A 13,487-nucleotide genomic window follows, 5' to 3' on the forward strand; every position below is an offset into this window, starting at 1 on the left:
ATGCGCGCTCGGGGCCGCAGCCCCTTTAAGGCAGGTAGCGGCGCCAGGGGCGGGCAGTCGGTGTGCACGCATGCGCAGGGCTCCGATGGGAGCCGTGGAGCCAGTTGTGGCGGCTGGGTGCGCCATGGGCTGTGGCCGGGGGGCCTGAGCCGGCCCGGTGGCACCTCCCACAGCACTCGGCCCATGGCGGAGCTGGGTGCCGGAGAGCCCGATGAGCGGCTGTTGCTCCTCGCGGAGCCGGCGCCTCAGGCAGGGCCACCCTGGCGGGGGCCGCACGTGGCAAAAGCTGCCCCCGGCGCGGCTGTGAGGCTGTATGCGGAGCTCGGGCTCGAGGAGGACGGTGAGGAGGACTCGGGGCCCGAGGGCGATGGAGAGGACGAGCCTCTGCTGCGGGCGCCGGGCGCTGGCCGCGGCCGTCGAGCGGGTGCCGCCTGGGATAAGGAGTCCCGCGCCGCCGCAGGTACGGCCCAGGGCCGCCGCCGCACCGTCGGGCCGGGCTGAACGCGGGGAGAGCTGCAGAGGTGCACCGGTGGGAGAGAGCCTGTGCGCTGTCCTGCTGGCCAGGCTGGGGAGCTACCTGTAGGACTAAAGTACGCCTGAAGTGCCGCACCCGGTGTCTGCTTGAGGTGTCCCTTCCTCACAGGAAGCTTGTTGGCAGCTTTTCTGTGCAGCCCAGAGGCTCAGTGAGGTGCGGGGTACCTTGCTCAGCTCACGGGATCGCAGACTAACAGCCTTCGAAGGGAAAGAATCCTGTGAATAGCTCGAAATTCTAATGTTTTATGAGCAGGGCTGCACGAATTCATTTGCATCTTCATGAGTGGCTCCACTGTTACTCTCCGTGTTCGCTGTCTTCTGTTTCGTTGGGTTTTACTTTGTTTCTGTCACGGTTTTTGAATCTTATGGCTTTGCATGTTTTACAGACTGTTCTGTGGTGGCTCCAGCTATTGCTTTCTGAACGCTTGGCAAACTCTGCCAGGTTTTCTGTTTGTCTCAACTGTCCTAGCAATTACTTGTTTGTGACCCGCATCTTCTTATCCTGTGAAAAAATTTTACTTTGCTTTAATTCTTGCTCCAGCCGTTTTTTTTCACATGTATTAAGAGTTTTACATGTGGACTCTTCTGTCATATTTTTGGTGTTCATAAACAAAGATTTGCTTTCTATGTTTTGAAATCCAGACTTAAGAGAAAAATGTTATTTGAAAAATCAGAAATGCAAAAATTCAGTTATCAATTTGAAAAGAAGCGCAAGTGTGGCAACTATCTGATTCTAAATATAAACTATATAGTATTCATTATAAACTGTTATAACTGTATAACTAGATACACATATGATAAACTATGCAATATTTATTGCTTACTTTTTTTCTTTAGACTTACAAGCTTTCTGATCCTGTGCAGCTTTGTAAATAGATGTTCATCTGGGAAAGGTTTGATGATGGAAATCTATGGACTTCTATCACATAATAGTGTTTGCTGTTGAAATTATACCATAGGATTTCTTGTCAGAGACTGGTAAAAATCATTCCTTTTGCAATAATAATAAAAAAAAAAAACAAACCAAAAAATCTGAACAAAACACCCATCAATTTGAGCAACAAAAGCTATGTTAGTAACTTTTTTCTGTAGCCACAGGAAGCTTTTGCTAATGTACTGTGATTAACCATAAGAAAAAACCCAGTGTTTCCAAGCGTAGACCAGACTTGTAATGCAAACATGCCGTTATAATGTTGGAGTTCTCTTGTCTTGTTCCCACAAGGTGCAAGATGTGTTAATGAGACAGTGCTACTGGTAAAACAGTAGTTAATGCTTCGGGGTGGAGACTAAAGGCCTGGGTCTGCTCCATTGGGGCAGTGAGAGTAGTGAACACAGAATTACACTTGGGATCTGCCCCAGGAGTGTGTAAGAAAATCTCAGAACTGTGATTGATTGCAGCATCTCATCTTGCTCTTGTTTCCTTGCCCTTACCTTTTTCTGTGTGTCTAGCACTTGAAGGATTGTTTCATATGTCAGGTGGAACAAACCCTGTCACATTCAGCTAATACTAGCTTCAATGAAAATGGCTCATTTTCCTCTGGCTAGTGTTGATAAACTGAAAGGAAACTTTTTAAAACTGCTAGTTTCCTTGTTTTCAGCCTGTGTTGTACAGCCACGTCACTAGCAAGAGATGGCTTTCTAGCAGCACAGTAGCAATACTGAAATAAGTTTCCCAAATTATTTTTCTCTCCCTTGAGCATACAGCATAATGTGGTTTGTTTGATTTGATTTTTAATGGAATATGTTTTTCTTGCAGTTATCTCTTACATTAGAAAAGACACAGCTGAATAATTTCCTCAAGGCAGTGAGACTTCTTATGGGTTTAGATTATTGAATGAATGCCTAGAAATTAAAACCTGACCTCTCGGTTGTCTTCTGCATGGACAGCTTCAGTTCCTGTGATAGGAAGTTCACTTGTAGATCCTCTTCATCTGGAAGATTAATATGCAGAGCAACTTAATATGGGTGTTGCATTTTGTTTGGTAACAATATAATGCATAACTCTGATTTTGCTTTCACTGACAAAAATATGTAACAGTTGCAGCTCAGCTGTGTGGTGCGATGTTTCTTCTGTAGAGGTAGTTGAGGTTTTGTTATGGAATAAGAACCACTGATTCGAGAGGCAAAAGTCCATAAAAACAAGGGTTACTGTGGGTTGAGTTTTGTTTGTTTGTTGTTTTGCTTTGGTTTTCTTTCTTACTTTATTTCACTAACTCACTTAAGTACTGTCAGGGAAGTCTTAGAACCCTTTCCCTCTTACTCTATGAAATGCAATTTACTGATTCTCCCTGATAGTCCCAGTAAAAGACTTAAAATTAAACTGTACCTTATTGCAGAAGTATTGGTGAAGTAGTCTAACAGATTCTGATCGAGTGGGCTGTGGTCTTTACAAATGACCAGTTTAGCAGGCAAGGCTGTGAGCTTTTCAGTGTGTGTACTTAGGCTGTTTCTTCAGAGTACAAATTACGTTTAAGATTACTTGTTGTTTTTTTTATTTTTCAGGGCATACAGGACATACTGCTGATATGAATATATTTTTGGATGATCCAGAATTTGCAGAGATTATTCTGAGAGCAGAACAAGCTATAGAGTGTGGAGTTTTTCCAGAACGAATCTCTCAAGGTTCCAGTGGGAGTTACTTTGCCAAGGATCCAAAAGGGGTGAGCATGTTATTGCAAAGTCAGAGACTCTATCAGCAGTGAGTTTAAAATGGAAATTTTAAAGTTTTATTTAAATGGAAATTCATTTAAATAAGTTGTTTAATAATTTATGGTATGCCAAAATCTGTGTTGTGAAAAATCCATGCAATACGTAAATTTCTAATTATGGCTTGCAGCATAAGCTAAGCCAAAAATGCAAGAGTTATTTCTCTGTTGCAGTTTACCATGTTTTGAATTATCTGCACCAAAGGAATATGGAAAAAATAAAAGGGCCTCTTTAACATCTGAAAACAATTCAGGAATTCCCTTCTGCAGAATGTAACATTTTGTACCTTCTGTGTTTAATTGATTTTTCACCCAGCAGAGCTTCTGATCTGGATACTGTTCAGCTTTCTTTAGCCAAGCCTCCTGTATTTTTAGCTCTCTTCTTGTTTTGATAGTCTTTTATTTAGGTCGTGTCTTCTGCCTCTGATATAATTGGTTGACAGGCAAGAAGAGTGATATAAACAAATCTACCTTTGTATTTGTCTGCTGAATCATAACTAGAAGATTTGTTTTCCCCTCCTTTAGTGGTAAATGCTACCTTGAATTGTGATCATCAAAGAAATAACCCTAAGGTTACCCTGAGACAGAGAAGAAGCAGTTACCTGAATATCTTGCTTGGAAAGTAACATTTGGTTAGCATTGTTTAGTTAAAAACATACCTGCACATTGTTTTCTTTAAATTAGAAGTACTTTGTCTGCTTAGCAACCTATTCCAGAAGACTCCAAACCTCCACACCTTTGTTAATTTGTCATACCTGATATTTAAGGTCAGTCAGCAGTCTTCTGGTCTTAGGTAGTTGTAGGTGTTTGTTAATCCTGAAGACCCCAGTTATATTTGACATAGAGGTCATAACACTTAAAGTGCCTAGGTTTTTGGAACATATTCAAGACTATTGTTCCTCCCGACATCCCCAAAACGGTAATTTCCCATTTGTTTAGCAAGTGTTACCGGGTTTGTTTAGCTTTTATTTGTATTACTGGTCATTACAGAATGTATTACTGTTTTGTCAGTTAATTTTCATGGGTGTTTATTTTGTTGTAATGCTGCTTTTCTGTTGATAGTTTTTATACTTTATTGAATGAGTGATTTTTAGAATAGCTGCCTGACTCAATACAAATAAATATATTAATTTATTAATTTATTTCTAAAATAGAAAGTGGCAGAACTATCCCTTCAGACTCTTCTAAGAGCTGCACATCACAGTTCATACTGTGGTGTTCCAGGAATATTTGTTAGTAATGACTCACTTCATTCTAGTGGAGAGCCAAAGAAGGTTGGGAAAGAAGGTGTATCTCTTTCAAACTGGTAATAGAAAATCTTCTCTGATCGCTTTTTGAGATTCTTGCTGTCACATCTAATGCTGTTAATGTGAAAACCTGTTCACAATGTCCGCAGACCTTTTAAACTTCAAGTCACTTCCCTACTCCAGTAGTTCAGTTCTCTGTGGGTTTTCAGGGTTTATGCTTGTGTATAGATATTTGAACTTTATAGTGTTTTTAAAGATGGACTTTAAATTAGGATGATATTTAATATGCAGTAGAAAAAAATCTGAGTAACAGAATACTGGTTTAAATTATCACTTTTTCAAAAATCTAAGGCATGATATGTCTAAAGAGTACAATGTTACACTCAAATGCTTTAAAACTAGGTAAGTGTTTTGGTTTGGGGGGGGGGAGTTCTTCTTAATGCTGTGCAGTCAGGGTCTCTTATTCTTAGAAAGTTAGTTACTACAAAAAAGCCTATACTTGTTCTTGGTTTCAATATGTGCAAATCTCTTTTGTCTGAAGCCTTTCCAGACTGATTTTGCAGGTTTTTTTGGTGACTGGCAAATGCCTGAGAGACTCATTTTACCCTGGGACTAATGAGCAATTACTTGCACACCATTTTTGCAACTACAGTATTTTGGATGGAGCACCTTATTTCCTTGTTTCTTGTGTGGTGTTTTTTCTGTTGGTTTTACTTGTGTTTTGTGTGAGGTGGTGTTTTTGTTCCTACTTAAGTTTCTGGTAGTGACTTGCACTCCCCCTTTATGCAGATCACTGACTTGAATTTAAGTGTTTAGGAGAAAGGAAGATTTAAACTCCTTTTTTTGTGGGTTCCAGAAAATATACCAAGGTGTTTGCCAACATGGGACTGAGAATAATGATACGGAGTTCTTAGCTGACTCTGAATTTTGCTTTTGTTCTGTGCACTAAATTTAGAGTTTATCCAAATTTGTTTTCCACATTAAAGGTCTGATAAAACCTGTTTTGTCAATAGTGCAGCTCCCATTTGTAGAATGGATTTCACATCCTGTTGGACAGAGTATTGCATCATTCTACTTCAGACCAGTTTTGTGACTTGCTGTCTCCTGAATTTCTTGCGTAAGCTCTTTCCTGGCATAAGGAGGAGGAGATTATTAAAGACATGCTAAGCAGTCTTGCTGGTCAGCTTCTGAAGTGTTTACCCACACTAATGCCAAGTTATAGGTAGAACAGCCTGCTGCTGCCAGGTCATCTTATTTGCTAATTTGGGTCTATCAGAAAGATTAAAACTGCCTAATAAAATAACTTTTTGTGCTTATTGCCATCGTTGTATACTGATATAAAGCAATTCAGTGCTTAAGCAGTACTATTGCTGAAGTGTTGAATATTTCTGCATTTTCTCTTCATTGTATAACCAGAAAAGCAAAAGACACTGTGTCTGTTACAAACTGTTCTGCAACATGTTTTCAACAGTTTAGCTATTGGCTGATTGGTAATGCTAATGGAGTCCTGCAAAGTTAAGACTGGCCTTGTCTACAAATTCAGCTTTCTAGTTCTACTCTGCTTCTCAACAGCAGTGGCGCTGCAAAATTTAGCGATGTTCTAACTTCAGTGAAAACTTAAAAGCCATATCTAGATTTGATACTATAGTACAGTACAGCCTATGCAAGAAATGTAAGCCGCTAAACTCTTTTTTAAAATGGACAGTTTGTAGGAAGTATCGAAAGAAAAGAAACAGTTAATGACTTGTCATTAATAATACAGTGATATTAAAATATAGTACTAATACACCGCGACATTTCTGGGAAATGAAAAGCTGCTGGATTTGTTCCTAGCAGTCAGTTACCTGTGATTCCAATAGGAAAAAAGTAACTTTTTAACAACTCTAAACCTAATGTGAGAATTTTGGCCTAACCAGTGCACAAAGTGAATTCAGCTTCCCAAGTGGTGTGATGTAAAAAAGAAAAAAAGTAGGGCAAAAGAACATCCTGGCTTTTTCATACTGCATAAGATATCCATTGTATTTTTTTGTGTAGGTCTGAATTGAATTGTGTATGTGCAGTTGCATAGAACTTGCTCATGATTTTGAATGTAACTTTAGAATCACAGCTAACAGCATGTCGAAAACAAGAGAATTTTGTCAATTTGTTTTTCTCCTGCTGATAGGAAATTTATTTTCTGGGATGAATGAAAGAGTAATGGTTTGTAAATGAAATAGTAATGTTTCGTAACTTACTTTTCCTGATACTTGATGGGACAAGACAGGTGATGCTACTAATGCCTGGTGTCTTGTGTAATCTCTTTACAAACTGCATGAAATAAGTTCTCTCTATTTGGTTTCTCTTGAACTATCTTGGAATAGTTGGATTGTCTTGGACGCAGTGGGTGAAAGTTCTCCAGAAGCTTGAAGGTCACCTACTTGCGTCCTCTCCCTAAACTGGCTGAATTGGCAGTTACTGAAGCAGAATGCTAGTTTCTGACTGCCAGCAAAATCGTTCATGACTTGAGTGTAAATTAGGTATGAGTGTTCGTGTGCAACAGGCAAGTTTTACCTTATTGAGATACTCTCTTTTTTGATAAGGATTCAGGAAAGTACTAATGTGTCAAAGTGCTTCTTAAATAGTTGTTCTTAGATATTTATTAGAAATCTATTTACTTGCTATGATTCTGTGAGAAGGAATGAAAAATACAGCACTTCACTTGAGCTAGAAAGAGTCATTACGTGGACTTCATGCAGTAGGCTGAAGTTTATCACGGTCAATGGAAGGTTATATATTTTATTGTGGTAACAATCTGTGTTTTGACGTTAACAAATATGGAATGACATGTCAGAAAGGCACCTTGAGAAATCATCTATTTAGTGCCTGTGATGAGGAGCAGATTGTTTTAACATGATTCCTGATGAATGTCTTGTCTTAACTAGTTGTTAGTGGCATCCTGTTTTGGAGTCTCTTGAACCTGGCAGTCTGTTCTGGTCCTGAGCAGCTAGTAAGGTTCAAAAGGATTTTTTCTTTGTAATTCATCTGCTGTGATTCAAGCCTGTAGTTTCTGGGCTCATTAACAGTAACTGCTGTTACTTTTTTTCTCTATAGCAACCAATTACGTAGTTTCTTTTGCCCCATTTTCTCTTAGGCTAAACAATCCCTGTTCATACAGTCTTTCATTATTCACTTTTTCTTGTGTTTATTCTCATTGTTTTTTGAGCTTTCTCCAGTTCATTAACAGATTTCTTGAAGCATAGCGCCCAAAATTGAACACAGTATTCTGAATACTTTTAAGCTTTTCTACATGTCTCCAATGGAAATGGTGGCTGACACTGTGAACCATTGTCAGTGCTCAGTTGAGGATTTTACAGCAGTGGTAAATGACACCACTTCTAGGAACTGCAAAATGCAGTTTTTCGTTTTGATGCATTTTGATCCATTCAAACTTAAAGCAGTAAATAAAGTAGATAGAAAAAGGGCGATGTTGGATTATTAGCGTTCTGTATGCTTAACACTTTTCTGGAACCATTATATCTCTTGTCTGAAGTATAATGGTGAGTGGAAAATGATTTTTAAAGCTACTTTTAAAACCTCCTTATTAGAAAACTTAAAATAGAAACCAAATGATTCTAAAATGCAGTCCTCATTAATTTTGAAAAGCTAGTAAATGTTAGCCGGGTTTGATTTTTCTCTTATGAATAGCTTATTTTGAATTTCTTCTAGACAAGCATTCTACAGTAAATTTATTTGGAATATCAGTTTGTTAGTTTTAGTATTTCATCATCCAAAAAGATCAGCTGTAAAATGCAATGTATAATATCTAACCAATACTTTCAAATGACTGATTTTCAAAATAAATTTAATCTTTTGCAACTCAAAGTATTCATGTTTTCATTTTATATTATTTATTGTAGAAAACTATTGGAGTGTTCAAACCAAAATCTGAAGAGCCTTATGGACATCTAAATCCAAAATGGACCAAATATTTTCACAAAGTTTGTTGTCCTTGCTGCTTCGGCAGAGGCTGCCTCGTTCCAAATCAGGGATACCTCTCTGAAGCTGGTGCCTATCTTGTGGATGACAAGCTGGGACTAGGAGTTGTACCTAAAACCAAGGTAAAAGTTAAAATACATAAATTATTAAATGAAAAATAATAGTGGCAGATTTGTCAGTCTCTGGACTGTACTTGTGGTGACATCCTTGTATATCATTATCCCCAGTTCATGTATAAACTGTTACAAATCCGAAGGCGCAGTTGTTTGTTATAGACATAGTGACTGTGATTTTTGGTTTAAAAGATAAGTTTTAGATCTGAATTGAATTTCTTACTTGGAATCACTTCAGTTTCTGTCATTTCCTGACACATTAGTTTCCTTGGCTTTTGGTGAGAGGCAAAATTGCAAAAATTGGCATATAAAGACTCCCATTTTTCTTTTGAAATAGGTGAAAAGGTGAATATTTACTACTTTACGTAAACTTTCTGTTGGAAATGTGTGATGCTTCCTTTTTGCTTTTTTGACATCCAAGCATAAATTTAATTGTAGATTTATAATTGAAATAATAAGGAATTCTGAGCCGTGTTTTTAACTTTCATATTTTAAGGTTGTCTGGCTTGTCAGCGAGACCTTTAATTACAGTGCAATAGATCGTGCAAAGTCAAGAGGAAAAAAATATGCTTTAGAGAAAGTGCCAAAAGTTGCAAAAAAATTTAATCGAATTGGACTACCTCCTAAGGTAAGATGGGAAAAATTTGTGCGTTTGCTGATTCTTATACAAACTTCAACAGTAGAAGAAGAACCTTGTTGCTTGCTGAAAACTATGTTCCAGTCTGGATGACTGAAGTTTGATAAATATGACTGTTTATATGCAGAATCTGTACACTCATCGTTCCTTCATTTGAACTTTAATAATCTTGCCACTTTTTGTTTCAATTTGTAGTCTAGCTTTCTGCTGGAGGAGTAACATGTTAATGTTGTGCGTCTCTCGCTATTTTGGCCTTTTCCTTTTCTTTTTCTTAACTGTTTCGTTCATTTCTCTTCAGTCACATTTTCTTTTGTCACATTTTCTCCCCTGTAATTTTATCTAGCTACATAATTTTTCCTAAACACTGTGTTGTTTTTTTTCTTTCTATTTGTTTTATTATTTTAGGTATCTTACTTTGCTTCTATCTTGTGTGCAGTACTCCAGTGACTAAAACCCCCCACATCTTTCTTGCCTAATGAGCCAAGGAAGCCCCAAATACCACTACAGTGGTGTTCTCCTGAACTTTGATGAGAAAATGAACATGAGCCGGCAGTGTGCGCTTGCAGCCCAGAAATCCAACCGTATCCTGGGCTGCGTCAAAAGGAGTGTGACCAGCAGGTTGAAGGAGGTGATCCTGCCCCTTTACTCTGCTCTTGTGAGACCTCACCTGGAGTATTGAGTGCAGTTCTGGTGTCCTCAACATAAAAAGGACATGGAACTGTTGGAACAAGTCCAGAGGAGGGCCACGAGAATGATCGGGGACTGGAGCACTTCCCATATGAAGATAGGCTGAGAAAGTTGGGGCTGTGCAGCCTGGAGAAGAGAAGGCTGTGTGGAGACCTCATAGCAGCCTTCCAGTATCTGAAGGGGGCCTACAGGGATGGTGGGGATGGACTCTTCATGAGGGACTGTAGTGACAGGACAAGGGGTAATGGGTTAAAACTTAAACAGGGGAAGTTTAGATTGGATATAAGGAGGAAATTCTTTCCTGTTAGGGTGGTGAGGCACTGGAATAGGTTGTCCAGGGAGGTTGTGAATGCTCCATCCCTGCCAGTGTTCAAGGCCAGATTAGACGAGGCCTTGGGTGATATGGTTTAGAGCGAGGTGAGGGGGGGGGGTGGAACTTGATGATCTTAAGGTCCTTTCCAACCCTAACTATTCTATGATTCTATGATTCTAACTTAAAAAAACGAGGTTATATACAGCTTGGGTAATTCACTGTGTCAGTTATCAGCAGTTTTGATCCATGTGACATAGGTTATGCAAGCTTGTATCAGCATGGCTATTCCACATGCTCTGTGTTTATCCATGCTCATCTATTTGCATTTTGCTTCTCAAATATAAGTCTTCATTTGGATTTTAATCTTGAGGATCTTACCTGTTGTCCACACATACAGAGCTGATGCCATCTGTAGTTTTCTCCTTGGACTCTTTTGAGAAATGTATTTCAGCCATTTTCATGCAAAACTTGTTTGTCTTGAAAAAATGGTTAATGATGCTTTTCTCATCAAGGAAACAGGAACTTTTCATAGGATCATAGAATAGTTAGGGTTGGAAAGGACCTTAAGATCATCTAGTTTCAACCCCCCTGCCATGGGCAGGGACACCTCGCACTGAGCCATGTCACCCAAGGCTCTGTCCAACCTGGCCTTGAACACTGCCAGTGATGGAGCATTCACAACCTCCCTGGGCAACCCTTTCCAGTGCCTCACCACTCTTACAGTAAAGAACTTCTTCCTTATATCCAGTCCAAACTTCCTCTGTTTAAATTTTAACCCATTACCCCTCATCCTGTCACTACAGTCCCTAATGAAGAGTCCCTCCCCAGCATCCCTAGAGGCCCCCTTCAGATACTGGAAGGCTGCTATGAGGTCTCCATACAGCCTTCTCTTCTCCAGGCTGAGCAGCCCCAACTTTCTCAGCCTGTCTTCATACGAGAAGTGCTCCAGTATACATTTCTTATGCATTTCTCTCTTTTTTTTTTTTTTTTTTCCCCTGTGAGTTTCCTGTGGGCTATTGAACCAATGAAAAAAAAAATAGATGAGAAGGCTACATGGACACCTCATAGCAGCCTTCCAGTATTTGAAGGGCGCCTACAAGGATGCTGGAGAGGGGCTCTTCATCAGGCACTGTAGTGATAAGACAAGGGGGAATGGGTTTAAACTTCAACAGGGGAAGTTCAGGTTAGATACGAGGAAGAAGTTCTTTCCTGTGAGGGTGGTGAGGCACTGGAATGGGTTGCCCAAAGAAGTGGTAAATACTCCATCCCTGGCAGTGTTCAAGGCCACGTTGGACAGAAGAGCCTTGGACAACATGGTCTGGTGTGGGCATCACTGTCCATGGCAGGGGGTTGGAACTACATGATCCTAAGGTCCTTTCCAACCCAAACCATTCTGTGATTCTATGTTACTTCTTTTTATCTTGTTTCAAATATTAGTCCTAATACTGAGTGTTCACTTAATGCTGAGCTGCCTCGCTATGTTTTGTTTCTGGTAAACTCAGTGAATGCTTAAACAAATATTTTAAAACCCCAAAACAGTCACAACCAAAGATTCCCTCTCCCCCAAAACTAAACAGAAAAAGCCCTCATGATTTGACCCTCCCTTTTTTTAGAATTTGGGAATGTAAGAGAAACCACTTAGTAATCTTTTTTTATGTCATATTTCCTGTGTACTTTGAAAGTACATAATAGGTTTTTCTGTTAAGATTAGTTATGTGACCTAGCGAAGTGCATTTTCCAAACACTGTTACTTAATGTTTCAGGTTGGCTCCTTCCAGCTGTTTGTTGAAGGATATAAGGAAGCTGACTTCTGGCTCAGGAAGTTTGAAACTGATCCTTTACCTGAGAATACAAGGAAAGAATTTCAGTCACAGTTTGAAAGATTGGTTATTTTGGATTATGTAATCAGAAATACAGGTATTTGTTAATGTCTTGATACTTATCTACTTTTGTGAGGCAGAAATGGTAAGCAGTGCTGGCTGCAAGCTGCTCCTGAATGCTTTTAATGTATTTCAGGTGCTTTTCTCATGATTGAAGGCCAGAATGTTGCATTTAAAACTTAAAAAAAAATTACTTCAAATTCAAGCATTAAATATTGCAAAATCCAAACAACCCTTTTTGGCTGTTACTTGATATTTTTAAGCAATGGAAGAATTCAAGAATAAATACTTCCATTATGCTTTAATTCTGTAAGTAGGCTATTAACTGTTTGCCCCGATTAGGGTAAGGGATGGTGAGGTTTCAGGAACCATAGCACAAGCCATGACTACCATTCCTTTTATGCTAAGCTGGAGTTGAGAACAGCACAGTTTTGCGTCAGTACAGAATACTTCATTGTGACTAGGCATTGAAGTACAACTGTGGTGTGTCAGTCTTGGTTCTCCTGCATTCTTGTTTCTTCCACTCAGAAGCTAGGATTTGTCTGTTGCCTGTGTAGATGTTCCAAAGGCAGATTTATATTTGAAATATACTCCTTTGCTGCTTTGTCTGAGGTGGGCATCTTTACTCTTCTTCAGACTCATACTGGCCCTAGCTAATTTTTCTTAAATTCGCTCATTATAAAGGAATCCAGGTGAAAATAGGTCGCTTAACCTGTGGCTTTTTGGAAACAAACTTAAGTTTCATAACTACTTAATACTCTCTAGCCACAGCTGTGGTCTGTCAGCTTTATCAAATAGATCCCAATGTTTCCAAACAATTACTGTGTCCTGTGATGTTCTTAAAATTGTAAGGAAAATACTCAAAATGCAGAACATCACTATGTGAATGGTTTTACCTTTATCTACTATATTTAATGATGATAGAACATGAAAAACTTCTGATGGATGTTTAACTAAAGTTAGGGGAGCACTTCAATATGACCTAGAAATCCATGCAGTCATTTTCTGTCAGAAAGACCTTGTCAAAGCCTCCAGTGTCTCAATTTTGTGTAAATGGTGCAGACATTTTCATCTTCTGAAAAATCTCTTCATGCCCCTCCTTCCCCTGCTCCCAGTCTTTGAAGAGTCTGTTTTCTCCATGTAGTTGAGCATCACACTGTATATAATTTTGCAGGGCCTCTCTTTTTCCCTGTTAGCTGTAAATTAAGCTTTAAAATTAAGTCATCATGGTACTGCTGCTGATAGTTTTTCCCCAGGAGAAGTGCAAACTACAGCCAATATTTTCTGCATAAAATGAATAAAAATAATTTCTCTTAGCTTACCTGGTATTTTGCTGTACATTCAGCCAGCTGTGGGGAGATTAAAGCAGTAATAAATACCTAAGAACACTTGATAG

The 13,487-nt window shown here is 39.2% G+C and overlaps 1 protein-coding gene across 2 annotated transcripts in view; it reads left to right on the top strand.

Moving 5' to 3' along the window:
* Window positions 1–13,487, top strand: part of PI4K2B (phosphatidylinositol 4-kinase type 2 beta) — a 22,343-nt gene continuing 8,856 nt past the window's right edge. For both annotated transcript variants that reach the window (XM_061379949.1, XM_061379948.1), the window contains exons 1-5: window positions 1–460; window positions 3,046–3,194; window positions 8,383–8,583; window positions 9,071–9,202; window positions 11,975–12,128. In XM_061379949.1, coding sequence (XP_061235933.1) covers window positions 1–460; window positions 3,046–3,194; window positions 8,383–8,583; window positions 9,071–9,202; window positions 11,975–12,128 — 1,096 coding nt within the window. The remainder of the gene's footprint in view (window positions 461–3,045; window positions 3,195–8,382; window positions 8,584–9,070; window positions 9,203–11,974; window positions 12,129–13,487) is intronic.

The sequence above is a fragment of the Neopsephotus bourkii genome, unplaced genomic scaffold, assembly GCF_033783945.1.
Source record: "Neopsephotus bourkii isolate Nb327-2 ecotype Australia unplaced genomic scaffold, CSIRO-AGI_Nbou_v1 NB_1780, whole genome shotgun sequence".
Taxonomy (NCBI): domain Eukaryota; kingdom Metazoa; phylum Chordata; class Aves; order Psittaciformes; family Psittacidae; genus Neopsephotus; species Neopsephotus bourkii.